The sequence below is a fragment of the Cyprinus carpio genome, chromosome A8 (assembly GCF_018340385.1).
Source record: "Cyprinus carpio isolate SPL01 chromosome A8, ASM1834038v1, whole genome shotgun sequence".
In the NCBI taxonomy this organism is placed as follows: Eukaryota; Metazoa; Chordata; class Actinopteri; order Cypriniformes; family Cyprinidae; genus Cyprinus; species Cyprinus carpio.
In genome coordinates, this window is record NC_056579.1 from 17455808 (window position 1) to 17483801 (window position 27994).

Consider the following 27994-nt stretch of genomic DNA (forward strand, 5'->3'; position numbering starts at 1 on the left):
TGTACCAACATCTCTGTGTGTGTGTATTCTGAAAGCATCCCAATTGGGACACTGACTTGGAAACAGATCTAAGAGTTCATTGTTGTGCTGGAGTTGTACTATTCATCTGACAAGGAATGTATGTGGGACAGTGCAACTCATGGTCTCTTTTTTCTTATGCACACCCACTCTCAATTCCCCTCTCGCTCTCTTTATATCATTCTCACAAACACCCTTGCGTTCAATTTCACTTATCTTTTCCTGCTCTCCTCTCATAGGCATACAGTCTGGGACAAGTAAAGGCCAGCCACACTGCTCAGATCCCACCCGCCCATGCAACCCCTGTCTGGACGCCACCAAAGCCTGCAACCTGAATGAAAACTGCAAGCGTCAGCGCTCCAACTACATTTCCACCTGCACCCGTGCGCAGACACAGGGCCAGCAACCCTCACAGCCTCAGTCACAGGACAGCTGCAACAGAAAGCGCTGCCATAAGGCCTTGCGTATGTTCTTTGAGCGTGTTGACACACAATACAGCTACGGGTTGCTCTTCTGCTCCTGTAAGGACCAGGCCTGTGCTGAGAGGAGGAGACAGACCATTGTACCCTCCTGCTCCTATCAGGACAAGACCAAACCCAACTGTCTTCAGCTGCGCAACACCTGCCGCCTGGATGTGCACTGCAGGTAGGCGAGTCACTGCGTTTCATGATAGTCCTGAATTAAATTGACATTTATTCATTTACCAGATGCTTTTTATCTAAAACCACTTACCATAGCTACAAAACAAGTGATTCACCCTAAGAGGACCGTGACATAATAAGGTACAGTTTTCATAAATCTGTAACTTTTGGATCTTTATTTATAACCACGGGTAGTTCATCCAAAAATGAATTTTCTGTCATCATTTCCTCTAAAAAAAGACATTCCAAACTTGGATCTGGGGTTATAAGGGTAGTTCATCCAAAAATGAATTTTCTGTCATCATTTCCTCTTCTTAATGTCATTCCAAATTTGAATGACTTTCTTTCTTCTGTAGAACACAAAAAGAGACATTTTTAATAATGTGCTTGTCGCTTTTTTACATGCAATTACAATGAATGGGGACAGATGCTTTTAAGCTTAAAAAAATACATAAAAGTGACAGAAACATCTTGCAAGTTTACATTTACATTTTTAATGTATTATAAAAGTACACTGAAAATGATACATTTTCTTTCAGTAGTCTCTCAGTAAATTACATGAACAATTACAAATACAATTACACATTGAATTAAGCATATTTTAAAGAAGAAATCCTGAAATAGTATTTTCTTGTCAAATGTTATCGAATGGTCTTTGTTTTATTTATGCCGAAAAATCATTTTACAGTGCAGTCCATTCAACTTGTGTGCCATATTTGATATTATTTATTATAAATCGTATATAAGTATCTTTTATAAGTGTTACCATGAAGTCATTATTCACTGAAAATCTTATTAAAAATAAATGATTTCATCATATGACTTCATAAAATGGATTATACAATTTGTAATCTTTTTATTTTTTATATTTGGTGCTTTTGTTTTCTTTTTGAAGCTTGAAAGCTCCAGTTCCCATTCTTTCAAGCTTCAAATGAACACAAAAGAACAATAAAAGTATTATTAAATATCAACCCCTGTTTTTCACATAAAACAGCTGTATTGACTTTAGAAGATTTGGAGTAAATATTCTTTAGAGACATTCACTTTCATGCTATCAAAAAAGACTGTCCAATATATTGTGCAAAAAAACTGCCCTCTTAGGATTTAAGGAAGAAAGAAAGCCATATGGGTTTGGAAGGTCTTGAAGGACTAACTGTATCAACAATTTCTTTGAACAGCTTTTCAAAGACATTGTTCAAGGGTACGGTGGTGTTGGCTCATGGCTCACTCTTTGCTGAACCAGCAACCTTCCAGTTAACTCCTCTGGACCTTAACCACTACAACACTCCAGAAAACACACACTACATTTGAAGTACTTGTTAAATTGAATGTAGAGTTTATATATGATGTTTGCTTAAGCATACCTTGCACTCATTTACCATTTAATTTTAAGGTTAAACACAATGCATTTAATGTTGGTTTGAAATGTAAGCCTGCTCTTTCCATCCACCATATTCTATTACTGCCTTGAACCTTTGCCAGGAAAGTAATTGCAGACATTTTAAGAACCTTCTATTAGAAACATAAGTGACTTTCTGCTAATTGACAAGACAGTGTTCAATTAGGCTGAACTGAACATTAGTACATCACTTTTACTGTTTCCCTGTGATTTAACAGCCAACCGTTTTATTAACACACGCTTATCCACTACCACTTACCAGTGGACCATTGCTGGATTACTCTGTCAATGCCTGTCAAGAAATCAGGCCTCTGTAGAATGAGAAGGTTTGGATTAAACACAGATTACGTGCTTACATCATCCGCCGGAACGGCTTCCGGTTTTGGCAGTCGGCAGAAGTAAGAGAAAAGTGTTTATAAAGCATATACATTATTTTTGTTTTTAAATGACCGATCGTTTTGCTAGATTAGACCCTTATTCATCGACTGGTATGGTTTATAGCCATTTAAAGCTGCACTGAAACTGTAATTTTGACCTTTAACCGTTTGGAGTCCATTGAAATACATTATATGACAAAAATCCTGGAATGTTTTCATCAAAAACCTTAATTTCTTTTCAACTGAAGAAAGAAATACATAAACATCTTGCATGATATGGGGGTGAGTAAATTATCAGGAAATTTTTATTTGAAAGTGAACTAATCCTTAAATAAAAATTAAAAAAAATATCACAAATAAATGAGTGATACAAATGTTAAAACACCTCAAGACATCGATCAGATGACACACTTCCAACGGCTGTTATTTTCATTTTAATTCAACAGATTGGAATCAATTATTCTGCTTATATAGGTTATCACACCTCAAGACATCGATCAGATGATATATTTCCAAGGCATTCATCCAGTTTTTGTCCTAAAACGCTCTTGTGTGTGGGATTAATTTCTTACGAATCTCATCCAGTGTTGCTAATTCCAAAAGGTAATTTTAGTCCTAGAAATGGAGGCTTGAGCCATCGATAGCAATTCAGTTAATAATGAAGTTATTAGAGAGAGAGAGAGAGAGAGAGAGAGAGAGATTAAGCATATGAATTACCTCTGTGAGTCTGTGCATGTCTCAACAGTGTACTGTAGCAGAGTCTCTACTAATAGTGAAACTTGAAGTTCATTTTCTACAAGAACAGCGCCGCTGTTACCTCACTTGTAAGAAATGTCAAGTTGCTAAAAAATTTCAAAAATAAAATCACCAAAAAAATCATAACAACAATACCAAATACAATATCACATGTGTGCTTCCAATAATGCGTCTATAAGGGAGAGAGAGTGGAAGAAATAGAGTATTGCTTTCTGTACATAATAAAATGTAATGTAGTTTTTATCATATTGTTAGTATATTTATTTGCTAGGTCAGTGTCATTGCAGGTGTTGGTTCTTTTGCTGTTTAAGGCTGTAAGGACCTTTGAAGTAACTGAAATCATTTGGTAAAGTGATATGAACATGTAATGCGGTCGAGCCTTGCCTGGAACTATTTTCACCGTGCATTTCCCTGAAAATAATTGCACACTGTAACAAAGTTCGTAGGTCGGGAAGAAGGAGGCGGGAACCAGCAAACATTCATATAAAACTTTAATAATAAAAAAACACAAAATAGTGTGACAGCCCCTCGCGGACGACTGTCGTGCACAAACACTACCAAAACACAAAATAAAATTCAGGCCTGTTCCTCTCTCGTCTTTCACTGTTGTCACTCCTCCTTTTATCCTTCCGGAGCTCCTCCATGGGACTGGAGACTGGTGAGTGGCCCAGGTGTTGTGCATTAACATTTACTCCACCGGTCTCGCTCCGTACACACAGCTCTCGGCCCCGCCCATCTTGTCACACACAACTTAGAACGTTCGCCAATCAGATTCAAGCATTCAACGGCCCCGTAGTATAAATAGTTCAAAATTTTCCCATTAGGGCTGCCAGTGTTTCAAAATCATTACATTGATTGTAAAGCTTTCACAATTTTTTTTTCAGACTTTTTTTCTTGTTATTCTGATTTTACGATTCCAATGTTACATGTCACAATTCTGAGTATATATTTCACAATTCTGACTTTTTTTAAGCTTATATCTCACAGTTTTTACTTTTTCTAAAAATGTAGTTTAAATAACAAGAAAATTCTAAGATATAAACAAAAATTGCAAGAAAAACAGTTCAGATTATGATACTCTTTTATCCTGCGTCAGAAACAGGCTTCCACAGGTTTCCACAGGTTTCTAATATACCAAGAGCATATATATATATATATATATATATATATATATATACCTATATAATTTGCCACTTTTAATGGCCATTTTAATTCATTTTATTTAGTTTTGGAGTTATAAAAATTTATTTTTATATTAAATGCATTCCGTTGAACATTTGGTGCAAATCTGAAAGGGTCATGCATATTATATGCAAATTACAGAAGTGGCATCGAACATGGATTTTCTTTTAGTCTTCAGATACCATGAAGCATCCCAATGCTTAATCCATGGCTATGCTGGAAGATGTGGGTAGATGAGCAGTTATCTGTAATTCTCAGTAATGTAGCAGAAATAGCCACACAGTGTGAACAGCTGATATGTTAGAATAGTGCATTTCAAAGAAAATTATTCATTCGATTTGATACACATTAATGTCTTTCAAATTCTAAGACAATTTGGTCTTGTTAACATGGCCTTTGGTGGTAATGTGCATTTAGCAATGATTGATAGGTTCATTGAACACATATGCATAACCAAATAATCGCTGGAGCATTAATGGATGCCAATTATACAAATACTCCCTCTAACTATTGAAAATAAACAATCATGCAAGGACACACATGGACAAATTAGTTATAGGACAGAAGACACTGTTCCTGTTGTTTCTTTAAATAAGTGGATGCGTAGTTCAAGTACTCAATCTCGGAATCATCTATACTGCATGTTTCCCTGCTGATTTTTGACTTTGAAGCGGTATGAAAGCACTTTGAAGGAGAGATCAGAGATATAAGTTAACTGGAGATATGAAGCAGAATTAATGAGTAATTTTAAGAGGACAGATTTGTTCTTGTGTGGCATAAATGAACTATGTTTAGCATTAGGTTATCTGGTAATAAAGCACTGCTGCATCCAATGTATGCAAGCAGTCATACAATCACTGTTTGTGTGATTGCAAAGGATGGACATAAATCTCTTATTTGCTCTGTGTGGAGGCACGTCTGTGGAGGTGTTTATGTGGGTGTGTGTTTATGTGAAATAGAAGGAAAGATAATGTAGGCGAAAAGGCATCTCTTCCTTCTGATGACTGCTTCGTGTTTAGGGTCGATGAATCGCAGGATTTACTGTTTCACAGTGCCACACAAACCAGTAGTGCTGCCAACTATATGTAGAAATCATTGCCTTGGAATTATAAGGTTCTATCTGACATTTTTGTCAAAATTGAGTTATTACTTATTTACATTATGTGTACATTATAGGACTTTTTATTTAGAAAACAAGAAGGTTCTATCTAAAAAGTCGAGCTCTTACTTTGTTCTATAAGGTTCTATCTGTGAACCAATCAGCACTTCAAATGCACACAAGAGGACCGCCGTGTCGTCGTGTCGCCGTACTTCTCCGTGACAGCAGGATATATTAAATGTTAAACTAATTACATGTCTGCTTACTCAATAAGTGCAATTCACCTTTATTCCTCAAAGTGGCACTGTTTAAAACATAATGATGACGTGATTTTTCACTCATAATTACCACAGTCTAAAAAGGTAATGGAATAAGCTATGCGGTGAATAGCATTTTATTGAAAACGAGAGTTTTAGATTAATTAAATATCAGGAGAGGGAAGTGGAAGATAAGCACTATTGCTTTTGAACCCTTCCCACTATTGCAGCAGTTACAGATTCATCGGTCTTAGATATAGCCCAGCAGTTACAGATTCATCGGTCTTAGATATAGCCTAAGTCTGGGTTGCTAAAGACCCGAATATGTAATGATTGGTGAAACATTCATGCAGTTTAATGTCTTAAAATGTCTTAAATTATACAATATTAAGCCTTAAAGATCAAATAGTCAACAATTTAACTGTTGGGGTCTTAATTACAACTATAAACTTCAGCCTGTTATCTCAGCCATACTGATCTAAAAAGAAAGCCATTTTCCCTTTCCTGCTTTTTGTGGCATAAAAGTCCTGGTCAAATGTATTAAAATAGCTGCCTCAACTGTTCCTGTGCTTCATTACCCACTATAATCCTACCTAAAATTATAATCTGCACTGGACAAAATATTTAGCACTGCTTTTTATGCTTAACTTAAACAAGAAAAAAAATATTTGTTCTAAAATATGAAATAAATTATAAGTAAACTTTTTGTATTTATTGAAAATTGCTTCATTGTTTTGCACGATAGAACCTTATAATTTCAAGCAGAAAATGACTTTTTAGAATTAGAAGGTTCTATCTGCATGTGACCTGTTTCCAAAATCCCCATTTACAATTTTGAGAGGATTTTGATATTGTATATTTGGAATATATTTAGGGTCTCTGTCATTTTTATGTATGAAAGAGACTTGCTCCCCATATCAGTTTTGCTATGTGGAATGCAAAAACTTTGAAGCTCAGTATCTCAAAACCACTCACAATGGAGATAGAACCTTATAATTCCAAGGTGGCGAAATATTAATTATAGTGTAAAAAATGGTCAGGATTTTATATATCATAAATGACTGTAAAATGTTGCTGGAAATTTTTTTGTTGTCACCATTGTGGTGATTAATGTTCCCTTGCAAAAATTGTTTTCAACATTGATTTTTCTTGAGCAGCAAATCATACGATAATGGAGACTGGATTAATTGCTCCTGAACATTCAGCTTTGCCATTACAGGAATAAATTACATTTTGAAATATATTCAAATAGATAATATTTATTTTAAACATAATAATATTCCATATTAATATTTCAATTATTGCATTCAAATAATATGCTTTATAAGTTCATGCATTCCCTGGAAATTTTACTGTTTGGGACAGAAACGCTCACTCATTTCCTGGTCTGTAAAAATATACTGTGAAAATACAGCAACTAGTGGCCAGGACTATTCTGGAAAACCACAATAATATTTTACAGTGTAGCCTATGTATGTGTGTGTGTGTGTATGTTCCTGTTCACACTAAATGTAACATTTTTCCATTTTTATCATTTTGCCCATCTTGAATGGGAGATTGCTGTTTGGATTGGCATTATTAAACATGAATGTCACAGTCAGCTTAATCCAGTGCTTTAACTGTACTGGGCCATCTAAGAATAAGCCTGCCTTCCCATCCGTCTCCACAATCCCCATCCATCCTCGCCTCATGGCTTGAATCCATTGCAGTGGAAATTGGCCTCACATCATCTCTCATTGGTCACGGCTGTGGTCGGAGCTGTGAGGGATGACATTGTCTAAGCAGAGGAATACATGATGAACTCGATAATGAATGACACTGCAGCCTCATACATGGCATGAGTATTTAAAGCCACAGGAGGCCCCACAACCTCACTGATTCAACACTCTTTGAGTCAATCACAATAGCCTCTTTCACTGTCAGTATCTCATCCCGTTCAAATGTCACTGGAGGTCAGTGGCTTTGGGCCTTGGCAAGGAGCATCAGAAATGTATGTGCATTGTGTTAGGGTGACATGAGTTCGAATCTTGTTTCTGGTTTCATTCTTCTTCCCCTCATTTTCTGTCTTCTCTCGGGGCATAATTTGTGTCGGAACAAGAAAGATCTGGATTTTAGTTTATTTCCCTCATCATATGCCTCTGAAAAAAAAAAACTTATAAATACTAATGCATATGTTTATTGAAAAAAACATTTATTTATGTTATTTTGTCAAGAACTTACAATATACAATCCAAAAAAGTTGTTTTTTTTTTTATAGTGATGCCATAGAAGAACAATTTCTGGTTCCCTAAAGAAACTTTCAGTAAGCACTTCTTAAAATAACCATTTTTATAGGGCTTATACAGTGGCAAAATATATATATAATAATAAAAAAATAAAAGAATCAGAATCAAACAAATCAGTTAAATGGCATTACATGTCTTCCCTCTCTTTTTGAGAGTCTATTCTCTTGCTTTCATAAAGCATGTTGAGCTTGAGTTGACTGCCCCTAACCATGCCCTATTTATGTCAATATGACACAACAAATTAATGCATTTGTTTTTTAGCCCAAATCCTAGACCTGGTATTATTCATCTTATGTAATAGTTTTCATTGGAGAATAACTGAGCTTTTTAGCAAAACTCGTTCTTTATTTGGAGTTTTATTCTGAGCAGTAGATGGCATATTTCATTTCCAGAGACTGAATAAGCAGCATGACTACTGATATGATTTGTAATGATTTTTAATGAGGTTTTAATGTTCACATACTGCCTCAGTGCCACTTATCTTATTTAGTGTTGGTCTCTGCAATATTCAATGCAAGTTATCATGGTTTTATACCTGACTTTAAACAGCTTTAGCATTTACACTAATAAAGAGATTGTTCTATGGCCTCTATTATATTTGTGAAGGTATACATGGAATTGCATATGGTAGATTCACTGAGATCATATTTTTCTTACTGTTTATACTGTCATATCTGTGATTAATGTTACCATTATTATCCTTAGGTATAATTTAAAGATGATAGCTTTTTAATGGATTTTTAAGTAGCAAAATGGTTGTACATTTTAGACCAAATTATCTGTAAAGTGGCCATACAGTCCTGCTAAAGAGAGAAAAAAACTGCTGGACTTAACTGGTTTGAACTGGTCTATCATCCTCATAACTTTGGCTAATATTCTGGCAAGGTTCTGAACATTCTTCCCCCTAAACATTTTAGTTTTATGTACAACTAACATTTTTTAAATGCTACTACTTGTCAGAATGTTTAAATGCAGAGCACCAATTCCGAGTATGGGTTACCATACTTGGCAAATGTCACGACTTTCTTTCACTTTCTTTCAAAGTCCCTTTAAGGCAAGTCATTTCACTTGGTGGCCATCTTTGATAGTACAGCTCCTATTTCGTTGAATGGGAAAACATCAAATTGTCCAAAACTGTTTGCCAAGCTTAAGATTAAATTTAATATTTAAAACCATAGATGAAATCTGACAACTGTCTCATTAATGTTGTTTCTTTTGCTCAAATAGCGTTAAAATAAAGCAATAAGCCCCAAGAAGCTGTGGTTTACAGTGAATTTATAACAGCTAAGGGGAAACAATGTAGTTCCTCAGAAACAGTTGTGGTTCCAACAAATTGGTTGCCGAGCAACACACAGAATTAAACAAAGTTGTATGTTTGTACTGTAATTTACAACAGCTTTGAACGCGGCTCAACCAATCAGAATCAAGGACCGGAACTATCCTTTTTATAAAAAGCTTATTTTTCAGGCTAGACCTGCCAGTGCATATGCGCACTCCTAAGTGTGCGTCTCAGAACGCTGACTGATTCTATAGCAACCAGGACTTACATTTACATTTAATAATTTAGCAGACACTTTTATCCAAAGCGACTTACAAATGAGGAGAACAATAGAAGCAATCAGACCAACAAGAGTGCAACAGTATACAAGTGTCTAGCACAGTACACATAACAATATTTATAAATAAAAAAAAACCCTGAATAGAATAGAATAGAATAGAATAGAATAGAATAGAATAGAATAGAATAGAATAGAATAGGTCAGGTGCTGATGAAAATGGCTAAAGTCTCAGCTGATCAAATTGAAATAGACAAGTCATTTCACCAGCTGGGAACAGTCCAGAAAAAGGTCAGTGAGGGTGACTTTGTGCCTCTTTGGGATAGCACCACAAAGCTTAGTTCACTTGCAGAACGCAAGCTTCCGGAGGGCGCAAAAGTCTGAACAAGTGAGTTTAGGTGTGTTGGTAAAGATCCAGTGGTTGTCTTGTAGGCAAACATCAGTACCTTGAATTTGATGCGAGCGGCTACTGATGAAGAGAGGTGTGACGTGGACTTTCTTTGGCTCACTGAACAGCACTCTCGCTGCTGCATTCTGGATCAGTTGCAGAGGCTTGATAGTACATGCTGGAAGAGAGCAAGACAATAGTCCAGTCCGGAGAGATCAAGAGTTTGGACAAGGAGGACAAAGTGGATGTTGAAGTCACCGAGTAGTACCAGAGGAGTACCGTCTTTAGTGAAGTTTGAGAGTAACATATCCAACTCCTCCATGAAGTTACCCAGTTGACCTGGGGGAATATAAACAACTACAAAGTGGATTTTAATAGGGTGGGTAATTCCAATTGCATATAATTCAAATTAACTGTTTTAAGAAATGGTAAAGGATCAAAGTTCCATTCATTTGAGATAAGTAAACCAGTACCTCCACCCCTCCCAATTGGGCAAGGGGTGTGGGAAAAGTAAAATTAGTGGAGAGGGCCACTAGGTTTAATCCAGGTCTCAGTTAGGGCTCATGAGGTTGAGACTTGAATGAGTAGCAATAGATGAAATAAAGTCTGCTTTGTTTACAGCAGACTGGCAGTTTCAGAGACCATTTGGAATAGAGAGTTAAGTAGTAGTGGACATAGGGACATAATGCAGATTGTTAGGATTGCGCTGCCTCTAACGTACAGAGTGCGATAGATGCTAGTAGTGACAGTAGAGATTTGAAAGCACATAGTGAGTAAAACTGACTTAAACAAGTAGATGAGAACAAGCTGTACAAAAAGCAAAGGAAGGGTAGAAATCAAAACTCATATGCCTTGTCGATGTCCTTGCTTGGTGGAGTCGCGCAGGTAGAGTCGCTGGTCTTTACACTCATTGGTCTTCACACAAGGGCTGCCGCAGCTGCTGCAGTGCATTAAGCAATTATATACTTGTCTTATACATCATTATTTAATTCAGCAGGCCATGCCTTACTACTTAGCAAACCGAAACTGAAAAGCCACGCGATACGCATGAGAAAAGAAACAAAACACTTACAAGCTGATGTCCTCTTCTATTGCTTGACTGCTTCTTCTAATAAGTACTTGCAAACAAGGTAAATAAGTACTTTACCTGGCTTTGGCCATGCCTTACTACTAAGCAAACAAAACAGAAAACCCACAGGATACACATAAGAACAAACGCAACTTCAGCACGTTTACCACAGTAAACACAGTAAGCAAAACAATGTTTCCTAGCATGACAACCATGCTAAAATCTAATGAGAAAAGAAATGAAACACTTACAAGCTGCTGTCCTCTTCTGTTGCTTGACTGCTTCTTCTGGGACTGCTAACGGCAGCTGCAGTTACGCAATGACTTTACTGATTAGCAATTGGCTCTTTTATTCAGAAGGCGGAGCTTCCTCCAATAGAGCGACCATATTGAGCATTGCATTTTTCCCCATTCTAAACTATAGCGACACGTCTTGGGTATTCTATAGTCTTTGATTTTTATAACCTGTGTTAGCAGATCTGTCTGTACCCTAACCCCATCTTAAACCTGCAAACCAGACCACTCTGACCAGTGTCAGATCAGATGTTTCAGTGTCTCCAGTTTTGATGGATTCAGAGGTCTGTTTTCAGGATGATTGTTGTTGTAGCTTCTGTTCTTTGATTGGGAGCATTTCAAGCCTGCTAAATTCATTTCACGTTTGAATCTCTGTCTATTGTGATACTACAATGATGATGGTAATGACAAGCCAAATCAGTCACCAACTATTTTTTTTTTCTTCAGAATGAAGAATGTAGTTTAAGGATATCTGTCTTGCACCATTTGCACTGAAGCACTTGCTTGAATCATTTTCCCCCAAAATACATGCAAAAATGTTTCACTCTGATTTATAGTAAAGAAATGTTGTTTATCTGTTATGATGGAGACTGGTGGGAGGCCAAATATAGGAGCAGTCAAGACTGGTTTGGAGCATACAGCCCAGGCAAATAAAGCACAGACTTATAGGGTTAGCTACCGATCCCTCGACAACAGGAGCCGGGTCAGGGTTTTGCTGGAGAAGTATATGGATCTGACAGGCTTTCGTGCAGCAGGATATGGTGTGTTTTCCAAATACGGGTAAAATGCCAAATGAGCAGTCTGTCCCACTGCTGAGTTTATTTATCTTTGCACAGCAATGCCAGATGTGAGAGAAAGGCTTAAATATGCATGTTGCAGCAAGAGGTAAATGAATAACAGAGTTATCAACAAATTTTCAAAGTCAGTTTTCTGTGTTGAACCTTGATACTCTAAAATGCCACAGTGACTCAGAAGAAACTCCACAAATGAGCTGTGCTCCAAAACATAGAGAGGTGACTTAATGCCGATTGTATACGTAAGTATAGTATATATATATATATATATATATATATATATATATATATATACTGTAAATAAAATATGTATTTATACTGTAGTTGCCAACTGAATATATTTTTTCAGACACAGAATTGCATGTTAATTGCAATTATAAAATAATATATATGTATTACAGTTTTAATTTACATTAATTCCAATTAGATCAACTTTAAAGTACTTTTTTGAACCACTTAGGTAAGACTCAAGTGCATCTTCATGTGTAATTTCATAATTACTTGTAGTGTCTTGAAATATATTTAAAGTGCACTGCTTAATGTGCTGACAAGGTATTTAGGTATTATGGTAAACTAAAATATACCTTAAAGGGATAGTTCACCCAAAAAATTTAATTTGATGTTTATCTGCTTACTCCCAGGGCATCCAAGATGTAGGTGACTTTGCTTCTTCAGTAGAACACAAACAAAGATTTCTAACTCAAACCGTTGCAATCTGTCAGTCATATAATGTAAGTGAATGGGAATCATGGCTTTGAGAGTCAAAAAACATACACAAACAAAGCCAAATTAAACCCTGCGGCACATGACGATACATTGATGTGTAAAGACATGAAAAGATTGGTCTATGCAAGAAACTGATGGACCATTGACACTCCTAACTGAGATTGTAGATAGAGTGTCAATGGTCCATTTGAGAGATAGGTGGCGGTAATGCACTTATAATTCTGCGATCTGCCATAAAGCAAGAAGAAGAAGAAGACTTGTCACGCGCCAGCTGAAGAAGACGCGAATGCGCTCAGGACAGTTCGGACATAGAGGTGAATCAGAGGTTAAAAAAAACAAACCCTATTTAAATACTATTCAGTTTCTTGCACAGACCGATCGTTTCATGACTTTACACATCAATGTATTGTCACAAGCGGTAAGCAGATAAACATCAAATTTGCAATTTTGTGTGAACTATCCCTTTAAAGTCATTTCTATTTAAACATCTGTTTTTAAACAAAGTGCATTATTTAATTGTATTAAAATTATATAAAGTGCACTCCCTTTAAGTACACTTAAGTGGCCTTGTATTTCATTAAATTATATTATGTGCAAGTTAGATCATATTTACAAACACACTACAACTGTATTTATATAATGCTACAAAACGTGTACATTCAATACAATTGAAGAGATAGTTCACCTAAAAATTTAAATTCTGTTATTTACTCACTAAAGTTGTTCCAAACATGTATGAAATTATTTCTTCTGCTAAACACAAAAGAAGATATTTTCTAACCAAAATCATCATATGTATAGAAAAAATAATTCAGTGGGGACCATTAACTGTTTGGTTACATTACATTAACATTCTTCAAAATATCTTTTATTTTCCACTGAAGAAAGAAATTTAGCAAGGTTTGGAACAGTTTGAGGGTGAGTAAATTATGACAGAATTTTCATGTTTGGGTAAATGCCTCTTTTTAAGGAGTAGTTCACTTCTAGAATAAAAAATTCCTGATGATTTACTCACCCCCATGTCATCCGAGATGTTCATGTTCATGTGAGTAAATTATCAGGAAATTTTTCTTCTGGAAGTGAACTAATCCTTTAAGCACACATATTTTTCACAAAGGGAGACTGAAACAATAAGATGTAGTGCAGTGGTCAAAGATGTCAGTCTAATGCATGTTTATGTAGAACAACAAAAAGCTGAACATATAAAACCATATAATCAACATTTATCTGGCTTTTTCTACTGATTTATATATGTACTAAGCACATCACATTGCATTCTGCTAAAGTATGGAAAGATTTCTTGACCTGGCCAAGTGAAATGGCTTTTATGTGGAGTGATAGGAAATTTAGATGACAAAATTGGATGTAGCCAGTCACATCAGTCTGAGTGCGTTGTACAGTTAGGTAATGGATTACAGGTAGAAGGGCGCCAAGCCAGTGACTGCATTGGCTGAAAACGGTGTCTTAAATATGATTCTGGCAGCAGCTGGCAGCGCAGAAACTTGAGTAAAGATGTAATGCGAAAATAACTGGAGGTTATTAAGTCAAACAAAGTCAAGGGTTTTGGATGCACTTGATGGATCATGTAGTAAATGCAGTTTTGTTGGCGAGAAGTGAGTTGCATTAAACCACTCACAGAATAATAAAAGCCTGGACCAGGAGCTGAATTAAAATGGTGTCATGAAGGACCTGGTTGTACTTCTGTTGTGTAAGCAACATGATTCAGCTGTTTTCACAATGTGCTCCACAAAACCAGGTCACCTGTAATAATGCAGGGATTTTACACACCTGGAGGCTGCTACTGCATACCTTTAACAAAGATGGAGAGACAGTAAGAAGGTAAGGCCTTGGGAGAAAGAGAAGCTTCCTTGTCAAGGTTTTTTTTTTTTTTTTTTTTTTTGGCATGCTTATCTGAAATTGCTTAAGTGGTTACAAATAAGATAAATGAAATGTTCATATGAGACAAAGGGACTGACATTGGTTAGCACTGTTATAAGTGTTAAAAGAGACACTATATATCTGTTCCATAACCTGCTTCTCTTAGAAGGCAGCATTGAACTTCCATCTGGGTACCTAATAAGTGAACAATTTGCTCTACATAGGCAACTCAACTCAAAATTTCAGTTGAGGTTGACATTAGCATGATGCTAAGGTAACAGTGTTATATTCTAATAAGCTTAAAAATATATAATAAACACAAATAACCATTTTTTAAATAAAAGCATTTTCATACTATTCAGTTTTGTGTGATGTATATATTAATTTATAATTCAACATTGCTCTCAAATTGTCAGCCATCTTGGAATCATTTTTTCATTGAGTTGAGGCTTGTTCACACCAAGAACACTAACTATAAAGATAATCATAACGATAACCATATTTGCATCCACACCAACAGATGATAGACATTCTGTTTATTACAAACACGCTTTAAATAATAATATCTATCAATATCTATTTTATATAACTTTTAATCATAGCTGATTTATTATGTTGTTGTTGGTAGTATTGCTGAATTTTTTATTTTATTTTTATTTTATTTACTATCTTTGGACATATTGTACAGCACATTGGTCAACTGTCGTTGTTATATAAATAAAGTTAAAGTAGTTGAAGTATGCAGTGAAGTTATGTCTGCTGCTTTAAATCCTCAAGTGTTTTAAAGTCGATGGATGGATTCTAAATGACTGTCAGTATTTTTATTATTCATCAGCTAGAAAAAATAAAATAAAACTTTCTAAAAGTGATTTTGCCTCTTTGTAGACTTTGATATTCTCCACAGAATTAGAACAAATGTTAAAACTTTATAGTTAGGAATTGTCCTTGGTGCGAACAGGCCTGTAAACACAATGCATTCTTCTACAAAAGATGTTTGTGATGATTCCCTAAAATTTTAAATTCTAAAATTCCAAAACTAAGCGTCTACCATAGGCTAGATGACTAGAACAGCCTTTGTGCTGGGAGCGTTCCAATAATGAAATGCCTCTGTAGGCAGCTCACTGGGTTTTGGAACAGAGCACATGTAATGACAGAAGCAAGTGATTTGGTATAAACATAGAATAATGGCGTAAGAATAGACAACCCATGAAAAAAATTCTTTGCCATCATGGAGATCAGCAGTGATTGACCAGAACAGACATGTCCAGAACTATGGCCCATTTATCATTCTTCATTACTTAAGAGGGGAATACTTGAATTATTTAACTAAAACCTCTGTCTGGGCACTACAGCTGTGTTAAAATATCACAACAGATGAGTAAGAAGACCCATAAAAGACACAAAATATATAGAAGGCACTTCACAAGGCATCAAATCATTTGGCTTGTTCAGCTCAGAAGCTCTTTCATGCATAGATTTGAAGCTGGATCAGTGCAACATATCAAAATGTTTGAAGTCTCCACTGTTGTTTTTCGTCCACCACATCTGATTTGTCTGAGAGATTTGGATAGGCTTTCACAGGGAGAAAGCAAAGAACAGATCGATTTTAACACAGGTACCTTGACCCACTTCTCTGCTCTATCATAACCCTGACTAGGATGAGCAAAATATTTGTAAGCGTCAGGACTTCATATGGAAAGAGAAAGGACTAAGTGAAGCAATGTGGTAGTAGTAAAAATCTAAATTTATATCTTTAACAATAAAAAAAAAAAAAAAAAAAAAAAAAAAAAAAAAAAAAAAAAAAAAAAAAATATATGATATGATATGATATGATATGATATGATATGATATGATATGATATGATATGATATGATATGATATGATTCTGCAGTGTGCATCCGATGGACATTTTGCTATCCCATGAGGCCACTGGAGGGGAATGTAAGTTCTTTTTTAACAGAAGCAAAATAATTACTTATTCAAAAGAAGTACCTACTCAGAGAGCATGCTATTTTGGACACAGCCACTGTCTTTATGAGTGAGTCGCTGAATTATTCACTCAACTGATTCGTTCAGAAACTCTGTGTTGCTTAGAGACGTGCAGTAGTTAATGTTGTTGTCGTGTTGAACTCTTTTCAAACTATTTCACTTATAATCATGCTATGGACAGAAACAGTTGAAACATCCTTCAAAATATCTTCTTTTGTGAAGGAGAAAATAACAATCAACCTTAAGTATTGTACTTCTATCCTCCATGGCCTCGTTTTAATTTGTGTTAAATTAAACATGCTGTCTGCTCTACAGTTTCTTAAGCCCACAATCATCTAGACTGAAAAAGCAGCACTGTCTCCTTTTAAGTTAAATATTTCAAATTTACTATATACAATATGAGGAGAAATGATTCTCTCTGGGGTGAATCAATACATCTGAATGGAAGATGAATCTAACATAAAGGCCCAGTAATGGCCCTCAACATCGATAAGTCTGAAATTCAATAGAGATTGGACCATTTCAATTGCTTTCTTGACATAAGGTGCAGGGCCCTTTTGTTTGTCAGTGTCAATCATTAGTCTCAAAGTGGCTCAGCTCTTTGTACTTCAAGCCAGCATCAGGAGAGCTCTTTCATTCTCAAGTACAGAGTAACTCCATCATTTGCCAATTGAGAGGCATAGTTTCAGGTACTCTATGTGCAATGAAAGCAGATTTTAATCTTTATTCAACTAACTTCAAAATGTGTAAAAAAAAAAAAAAACTGGCCTCTGTGCCATCAGATTACGGAATTTCACATAAACAAGTACCGTTTGACCCTATAAGGGTTACACATGCAGTATTTACAGTCTGTTCAATAGGTTGTACTGTTGCATACCTTGGTGTTGATGGTTTCCTTATTTTGAAACATTGACAAACATCTGTCCTTCATTCATGTTAAATATCCAACTAATTCTGATGATTACAAAATACTTGAACTAGAAATAATTAATTACAAACTACCACTCCATTAAATTCCTGTACACTGTGAATCCTAAGATAAACGTTAATGCTGCCTCTGTTTCAGTGCCGTCCATAGCAATGAGAAGCACTGTTTAAAAGATATTAATTACTCATTTGCCTAAAGAGCACTGAATCGAGATTCATTATCACAAAAAACTGACCAAATTACAGTATTTTAAGTATCTTTTTTTATTTTATTTTTTTAATTTTTTTATGAAGAACTAGTGGTGCTCAGTTTGGGGTTTTCTCAGAGAATAGAGAATCTAAAAGGACCTTTCTAACCCTTCGAAGGCAGACAGGCTGTAATTTGAGCAGTGAGTGGTCCGCTCAGGTATAATAGAGGAGTCCTAGCTAGAACTGAAATGTGCTTTATCTTGATGCCAGAGCACTTTCTGCTCAAACAATCCTAGACAGCCTTTTCTAAACTTCAAATGAACAGTAAATTATAGCAGTTATATTGTCCTCACCAGAAAGGCAAAACCTGCCACTACAACTTTTCTATCTTGGTCTATCCTGTCTTCTTTTGCCATGAAAAAGTAGGTTTGGTAGGTTCTTGCATCTTCTCTGCTGATAAGATACATTTCAGTTACCATAACAGCTTCCCCATGACATAAAAACACACTCCTCTTGTGGCTTAAACTCATAAGCAGGATGAGTACTCTATTTGATCAAGATGGAGAAAAGTCTGTCTAAAATTATAAAGAAAAAAAAACTCTCATTACACGGAAACAAAAAGGAAAAGCGCAATGTCCTCTGAGATTACAACTAACACCGTAAGATAGAGAGAACAAATAAGACGTAGAACAAATAAGACTAGCATTATTCGCTTCATTAGCTGGTTAATGCAGTAGAAACTAAAGGAGATCCGGTTTCAGAGTCTTTCGTCATCTGATAATGTCGCAGCTGTAGGTGAGGGAATAATAGATATAACTATTGACTGAGTCTAAGACAGGCAGCAATTTCAATTCCTGATAACATGTGGGGGAAACAGTGTCCATCACTTGTCACTATGTCTTTGAGCATCTCAAAAGATGAAGCTGAAGAACAGGAATGCTTTTTCTCGGAGGGATATAGAGGTAAAATAATCAACAATACAAAAATAAAACAAATATTGCAAAATAAAAGATCAAATAATGTATAAACCACTCATTTCTCTAAAATAACTCTCTTTTAGAGGGAAACTGCATCTCTTTTGTTTCCCTTGAGCTCATTTTTTTTCTCACTAAGAAATATAGACAAAAAGTCACATGAGAGGATATAGTGTCCACATTGCTGTGATTTGTTACACTGTTAAAAAAAAAAAAAACAGCTAGTAATTAAAATAAAATAAAAATTACTTGTACTGCATTGATTTAATTAAAAAAATATATGATTTTTTTTTTTTTTTTACATAAATATGAAATAATATTGCAATATTAATTGCTTGTTGTAGCCCCTGCTCTCCGGGAAATAAATAAATAAAATAAAATAAACAAATACAAATATAACAAAGCTGTCACTGGAGTGGTACCTTTCAAAACTTACTTTTATACAATTATTTAGGTACTAATATGTAGCTTTGTTGCATATAGGGGTAAATAAGGTACAATGATTAACTTTTAGCTTTTATGCTTTAGGGTACCACCCCAGTGACAGCTTTATACCATTTTTTCTGAGAGTGTAGTGTAAAGTAAATAGTGTCCTATATGCCGTGTACCTGGGAACTTTGTAAAATATCAAATGTAACTGGTAAATTAATTGACATTGGACTGAAGATAAAAGAACTTTGCCTCCTCAGAGGTTTATCACACACCACTGCCGATCAATGTGTTTTAACTTACAGGCTCATTCACAACAGACTGTAGCACTGTTTTTGTTTTGTATTTTCTCAGGGCAAAGAGTATTTATTAGTAATTGCAATGGAATAAACTTTGCTTTTGCCAAAAATTTGTCAAGTATATTTCATTGGACATTGTTGGTATTGCTTTGAAATACAAAAACATTGTAAATGTATAACAAGGATATAAAACATCTTGCCCGTTTGCCATATTGTGCAATAGTAAAAAAAAAAAAAAAAAAAAAAAAGTTAGAACGGAGCTCAGGAAGTTCTGTGAAGTTTTATGACTTCCAGCCCCTATTCTTTCAGGTATTTATATCATGTTGGGAACCCAACTGGTACATCAATATTTTTTGTACTTCTCCATTTGATTCCAGCAGCGTGAACAGATGTAATTAGACATGTAAATCACAGCGGGGTCTTTAGCTGTATGCTGATTAAAAGGTGTATTTACAGAGGAGGGAGGGTGTATGAGTTAAACCGTATCTGTGTTTAGTAGTACTACATTCCACAGAGACCTGCTTCTAACTGTACTTTCTGTCTGACTCAAACTTTAGAGTGCAACAAAGGGCACTGGAACAACAGTGTTTGCCAAGTGGTTTTTGAAGGAGAGGTTTCTAAGACCGGAGATAATGTCTGTAAATTACAATAATGAGAGTGTGATCCAAGCTAACTTTTGTAATCAGATTTTAATAGTAGGGTTGTTTCAGAACCCATTCTTCTTCATTGATGCAACTGTCTATTTGAACTTTTTTTTCATTGTAAAAAAAAAATAATAAAAATTGTTTCAACTAGTCGGACTAAAAGAAGCACTGCATGATGTGATTTTATAACTCACTAGTTCGGTCTCCTGTAAATCCTTAGTGGTAAAAATCATGCTCCATGTATCTGTATATTTAACTTAAATTATGTTCATGATTGGATATGATTTGTTGTTCCTGACTACAGGAAAATATACTACTGATACAGTGTATGAGGAGTAAAAAGATCTCTTTGGATATCTGTCATTGAGGAAAACTTTAATTTTAGCAGGGATGATGAAATGATTTCCTCAGTAACTTGTCAAAACCTGAATTTTAATAAAAAATATAGAACATACACACTGTTTGTTTGAAGAAAGTGAGTAATCTGAGAATCACATGGCCTACATCGGCTGCAGAATAGGATAGTTACATTTCAGTATAGACTATACAGGTGCATCTCAATAAATTAGAATGTCATAGAAAAGTTCATTTATTTCAGTAATTCAAATTGTGAAACTCGTGTATTAAATAAATTCAATGCACACAAACTGAAGTAGTTGAAGTCTTTGGTTCTTTTAATTGTGATGATTTTGGCTCACATTTAACAAAAACCCACCAATTTCAACAAATTAGAATACTTCACAAGACCAATTAAAAAAAAAACAATAAAAAAAAAAAAAAAACATTTTTTTGTGAATTGTTGGTCTTCTGGAAAGTATGTTCATTTACTTTTCATGTACTCAATACTTGGTAGGGGCTCCTTTTGCTTTAATTACTGCCTCAATTCGGCGTGGCATGGAGGTGATCCGTATGTGCCACTGCTGAGGTGGTATGGAAGCCCAGGTTTCTTTGACAGTGGCCTTCAGCTCATCTGCATTTTTTGGTCTCTTGTTTCTCATTTTCCTCTTGACATTACCCCATAGATTCTCTATAGGGTTCAGATCTGGTGTGTTTGCTGGCCAGTCAGAGCACACCAACACCATGGCCATTTAACCAACTTTTGGTGCTTTTGGCAGTGTGGGCAGGTGCCAAATCCTGCTGGAAAATGAAATCAGCATCTTCAAAAAGCTGGTCAGCAGAAGGAAGCATGAAGTGTTCCACAATTTCTTGGTAAACGGGTGCAGTGACTTTGGTTTTCAAAAAACACAATGGACCAACACCAGCAGATGACATTGCACCCCAAATCATCACAGACTGTGGAAACTTAACACTGGACTTCAAGCAACTTGGGCTATGAGCTTCTCCACCCTTCCTCCAGACTCTAGGACCTTGGTTTCCAAATGAAACGCAAAACTTGCTCTCATCTGAAAAGAGGACTTTGGACCACTGGGCAGCAGTTCAGTTCTTCATCTCCTTAGTCCAGGTAAGACGCCTCTGACGTTGTCAGTGGTTCAGGAGTGGCTTAACAAGAGGAATACGACAACTGTAGCCAAATTCCTTGGTGGCTGTTGATGCCTTGACCCTAGCCTCAGTCCATTCCTTGTGAAGTTCACTCAAATTCTTGAACTGATTTTGCTTGACAATCCTCATAAGGCTGCGGTTCTCTCGTTTGGTTGTGCATCTTTTTCTTCCACACTTTTTCCTTCCACTCAACTTTCTGTTAACCTGCTTGGATACAGCACTCTGTGAACAGCCAGCTTCTTTGGCAATGAATGTTTGTGGCTTACCCTCCTTGTGAAGGGTTTCAATGATTGTCGTCTGTACAACTGTCAGATCAGCAGTCTTCCCCATGATTGTGTAGCCTAGTGAACCAAATTGAGAGACCATTTTGAAGGCTCAGGAAACCTTTGCTGGTGTTTTGAGTTGATTAGCTGATTGGCATGTCACCATATTCTAATTTGTTGAGATGAATTGGTGGGTTTTGTTAAATGTGAGCCAAAATCATCCCAATTAAAAGAACCAAAGACTTAAACTACTTCAGTCTGTGTGCATTGAATTTATTTAATACACGAGTTTCACAATTTGAGTTGAATTACTGAATTAATTAAACTTTTCCATGACATTCTAATTTATTGAGACGCACATATTATTTTAGCTCCTAACCCCAATCCTACATAAACCTAACTACTTCTTTGGGGAATGATAATAATAATATATTTATTTATTTATTTCCAACAAGGAAAATCAAATTTAAAAGTGGCAGAAAAGACATTAATAATGGCACAAAAGATTTCTAATAAATGTTTTTCTTTAAACTTTCCATTCAAACAATTCTGAACAAATATATCATGGTTTCAAAAAAAATAAATACATAAATAAAAATTAAACAGCACTACTGTTTTTGACACTGATAATAAGAAGAAATATTTCTTGAGCACCAATAAGCATATGAGAATGATTTCTAAAGGATCATATGACTGGAGTATTGGCTTATTTCTGACATCATGGTTATAAAATGCATTTTAAAATAAATTAAAATACTTATTTTTAAATAAAAAAGTGTATATAGTTGCAATATACTATTATATAGATAATTTCTGAGCTAATTAATCTTATTGATGAAATACAATAAAATTAACCTTTTAATTCTATGAACATAAAATTATGAATTAACATTTGGACATCTCTAAAGTCACCCATACATAAAATGCTAATGTTTTAGAAGCTGTCTCTCTTTGCAGCATATGAAAATGTATGCATGCTGGAACTAACAATTCCTACCGTATAACTACTAATGAGATCATGCACAGTTCTGTTCTAAACCGTTCCAAGCTACAAAACAGCAAAGAAATGACCATAAATGTAAATGTGTATTGCGTAAAGGACCGATGACTATGGGTTGTGTGTGTGTGGTTGGACTGGTGATGTCTGTGGGTGCTGAGAAACGTCCGCTGTGTCTGTTCAATTGTTGGCCCACACAGCAGTGTTCCCAGATCTCCTGCAGGAGGAGGACAGAAATACTGCACGTCAATGGCATCTGTAAACTTGTCTGACAATGTTTAAAATTCTCTGCAACAACAAATTGCCAGTGGTTTATTTATTGCCTTATACAGACAGAGATTGGAAGGCCAAGCTATAAGAAGACAGTTCAAGTATTTGTGGAAGTTCTTGTTCCCTCTTATGCTTCACAGAGGACGTCCTGTCTTCTGTCTGACCCTCAGGATGCCTCTGAACCACAGACATGCTGCGGTCACGGTCAGCAACGATGATTAACTAATGGATGGAGGAAAAAAGAGAGAGAGAAAGAATGAAAGACAGTAAAAGAGAGAGAAATGGTCATGATTTCCCCTTATCTTGAAGAAAAAGCAGTGATGTGTGAAGCTGAAGATGCCTCTGAACATGCATAGACTCAAACACTGTCCTTTGTGTATTGCAGCTGGTCTCTTCAGGCATAAACACATACGCACAAACTTTCCCCAAAGTTTCACCCTAGAGAAAACTATAGACTGACCGCACTTTGTTTTTTATGGAAAGTAGTCTCATGTTGACATGTTGCTGCTGTGTTTTTGTGCCAAGGTCACGACTGGCTGATTTCCACACAAACTGTCAGATGACCCCTCACTCCATCAGCGGCTGCCTCAACGATGACTATCAGGCCTGCCTTACATCTTACACCAGACTCATTGGTGAGTCATATATATATATATATATATATAGTATATATATATATATATATATATATCTATATATATGGGTATATTATATATCTACATTCACTGCATTTATATATGGGTATATCTATATCCCAAATAGAATTATACATATATATATATATATATATATATATATATATATATATTATATATATATATCTATCTATTATATATATATATAGTAGTCAACATTTGAAGTGGATCAAAACCTTTCATCAAAGTTGTCCTAAAACCTAAAAACCAAAAGTGTTCTTGTCTTAGGACAAATTTGATGAACTTTTTTGATCCACTTGAAATGTTGACTACTATATATATATATATATATATATATATATATACTATGATATATATATATATATATATATGTATAATTCTATTTGGGATATAGATATACAACATATATAAATGCAGTGAATTTTTGTAAGCTATTTTTTCTTAGAATATGTTTACTCCGTTTAAATATGTGCTACTGGATAACAATTGCTTTTCTGAAAAGAGCATGACTGGATAATAATAAAGCTAAATGATTATGATGAATGATTCATCAACGTGTGGATATATGAAGATACTTATAAGCACATAATACAATTAATTAAAAAGTGGTAAATTTCCATAAAAAAATTGGGGGTTTACAATAATTTATTTTATTTATTTATTTATTTGTTTTAATTATTTTAAGGAATTAATGCTTTTATTCAGCAAGTATGCATAAAATTGATCACAAGTGACCTTTGCATGTAAATAAATTCTGTACTTTTGAACTTTCTATTCATCAAAGAAATTTGAAAGAAATATATAATACTTTCCAAAAAAAAAAAAAATCAAGAAGCACAACTGTATTTAACATCGATAATTGTTAATTCCAAAAAAAATTTTCTCCACAAGCAAAAAATAATAATATACTATAATAAATATCTCAAAAATCATCATACAACAAAGAAAGACTTAATGATGCTGAAAATAAATCATCTTTGTCATCACAGAAATAAATTACATTTTAAAATATATTAAAATGTAAAACAGTTATTTCAGATTGTAAAAATGCCTCACAATATTACAGTACTTCTGATCAAACAAATGCAGCCTTGTTGAGTATGAGAGACTTCTTTCAAAAGAAAAAAAATTCTTAATGGCTTTTGAATGGTAGTGTATAGTAATCGATATATCTAATAATATCTCTATATATAATATATTATATAGATAAATATATATATATATATATATAAACATCTAAACAGATCAGGAGAAATGTACTATTAATATTAAATCAACCCTCTTTGCACCATCTTCAGTAAACATTAAAAGCACATCAAATATAATTAAACTGAACAAATATTTGGTTTTTGACTCATTGATTGATCAAGAAGATAAATGACAAGAAGACAAATAAAATAAAAATTTTACCTATGAAAAGTAATGCTCATGCTCGAGTTCATTTAATAGTTCACTATTATACACATTATTCAGTAACCTAGAATGACATATTTAATTTTATTTGTTTTCCCTATAGGTACAGATATGACTCCTAACTACATGGACTCGGGTCACTCAAACTTCACCATCTCCCCCTGGTGTACCTGCAGAGGCAGCGGGAATCAGGAGGAGGAGTGTGAGAAATTTCTACAGGACTTCAGAGAAAACAACTGTCTCCGTAAGTCTTTCTTCTTTTGTTATGAAAGCTTTTCGTCTGCAAAGTCTGTCCCTTCTAGCTTCACTCGCCACTTAGCTTTCAGCATTTACATTCAATTCAGAATTTATACTCCACTTTTTAAAAAGCAACTGAGGCTGTGGTACTTATATGAGCATGCGTCTGTTTAGAAATAGCTTTCTTTACTACTTTTTAAACCTGAATGCTGCAGCCAAGGTGACAATGTTTGAAACCTGCCATGTTTTGTGTTTACTTTCATTAGAAAATTCATTCCATGTGTGGAAGCTCTACCCACCTCCAGAATCATAAATGTCTGATTGTTTTGTAACTAATGTCATGCTTGTTGGCAGAAAGTAAACATGTAGGCTGAGGCTTAATAAGGCTTGCAGCCTGACTTGTTTTCATGTGCCGCTACAGGACGCCTTTTTTGGTATTTCATAGTGATAATGTGTCCGTTCAGTAATTTAAACTGAGCTTTATGGCTTATTTTATAAAGATCATCTAATTTAATTTATTCATTCAATCATTCATCATCTAGAATAGCAATAGCATGTAGCAAATCATGGTTCATAGCTGTGCAAAATCATCTTGTTTCTATGCAGTTAGGTATATGATTATTTGTCTGCGTTATGCTCAAGGAAAATACCAATAGATTACACTGAAGCGGTTTCCTGCTAAGTTGACAAGGAAAGGTCAGTTTTGGGGAAATAGTGTTAATATTATTTTGATGATCCATCTATTTGGGGACATTTGTATTTGAGAGCTGAGAAGAGAGAGGACCGACAGAAACAGACAGACAGATTATTTGTGTCTGACAAATGTTGAACAAGTGCTGGTTCTGTGAGAGAGGAAAAATTGGAAAGAACACCTTTACTATCCCTCAACAGACTTTCTGTATCAATGGTTATAAAAAATGCATAATTAGAAACAGGCAAATAAAATAATTATAGGAAGCAAATAAAAGACAATCAAAGATGAATAGATTCCACCAAAAAAAGTTTGATTGCTTGTCAGGAATATCTTCCAGAGAGTGAAATAAATAACAGAGCGGAAAACGAAAACATAAGATAATAAGCTACAGAGCTTAAGGCATTAGCTCAGGAGACATTTCATCCGATATCCCACTGAGAGATAGGCTGAAAAAGATTTCTCAAGTCAAAACAAGCATGGATACGGTATAATTTGCATGGATTTCATGTAAATCATGACACTGTTACAAAACCTAGTGTGATGCTTTCGTAGACTGAATTTTAAGGAATTGTAGGCAAACTTTCAAGTGACAGTTAACCAAAAGTTAACAATACCTTGTTATATGGGTGAATTGCAATGTACCATTACATATGTCATTTTTGCAAACAAGATTGCATAATAAGTTGCAATATACATCCAAGATTGGCAGACAAAATTTATGCAATGTGATAAATGTATGTCATTACATAGCGGAACGCAATAATCAAATTTGTGTCCTGAGGTTTGATGTAAGCAACATGCTAATATGAAAGTCTTTTTAATTTAGTAGTCATATCTCCTGTCTGCTTCATATTAGCAGCATTATTCTTATGCTGTTGGTAAATGTGGTTAGGGAAATTGTTGCCTATTAAGAGTGTTTTATATAGTAGACACAAGCTCCTGGAGGCAGTAGATAGCAAGCCAGCTCACGTAACTGTAAGACAGCCTGTGTGTGTGTGTGTGTGTGTGTGTGTGTGTGTGTGTGTGTGTGTGTGTGTGTGTGTGTTTGTGTGTCTTTTGTTTTTCGAACAATTAACAGATTCAAAATATGCAAGTGTTGCAGAATAAGCATTTAACTGAAATGCTGACCCTCAGATACAGATAACTATCCCTCGCTCCTAACAAACTTGGAGAAGAAGACATCACTTTTCTCCTCAAGGGATCTGGCGAGTTAAAGTCTCTCTGACATTCTCTTATGAAAATGTGCTTTGAATTTAGTTTTTTTTTTTTTTTCCTTTTCTCTTCCCACAGGAAATGCTATCCAGGCCTTTGGCTATGGGTCGCTACCCAAGCCTGATCCTCAGCCTACTACAGGCTCAGTGAAACCTGATCTTGAGATCACTGCCAGCATCCCTAAAACAACTATGGAACTTGGGGAGGAGCCCTGCATCATATCATCCTGTGGGAATTTAAATGTAAGTCAGATTTTATGCGGTCGAGTAGTTTTAGCATTGTATATTGCATTGTGAATTTGAATAATAATGTGGATTTGAGTCAGTAATACCATGGCGGAAAAAAAAGTGCCCTTAATTGTTATGAATGCGCACTTGTACCTTCAAAGACTATAGAGATAATTATGAAATTAAATATAAATCTGTACCTAAATTCTACTGCTGTTGCATTTAAATGTAATCTGATACATTTTAATTTAACTGCAGTTAATGCAAGTGAGTGTTGAAAACATTACAATATGTCCACACTTTTATATATTCTATTTTAAATGTTCTATATAAAAAGAACAGTTTTTCCACAAGGA

The 27994-nt window shown here is 35.1% G+C and overlaps 1 protein-coding gene across 1 annotated transcript in view; it reads left to right on the forward strand.

The window, feature by feature from the left end:
- The window catches only part of LOC109097935 (GDNF family receptor alpha-2-like), a 67205-nt gene that overhangs the window by 30662 nt on the left and 8549 nt on the right, over positions 1 to 27994 (forward strand). The window contains exons 4-7 of the mRNA XM_042762559.1: positions 258 to 663; positions 23725 to 23834; positions 25372 to 25512; positions 27490 to 27653. Coding sequence (XP_042618493.1) covers positions 258 to 663; positions 23725 to 23834; positions 25372 to 25512; positions 27490 to 27653 — 821 coding nt within the window. The remainder of the gene's footprint in view (positions 1 to 257; positions 664 to 23724; positions 23835 to 25371; positions 25513 to 27489; positions 27654 to 27994) is intronic.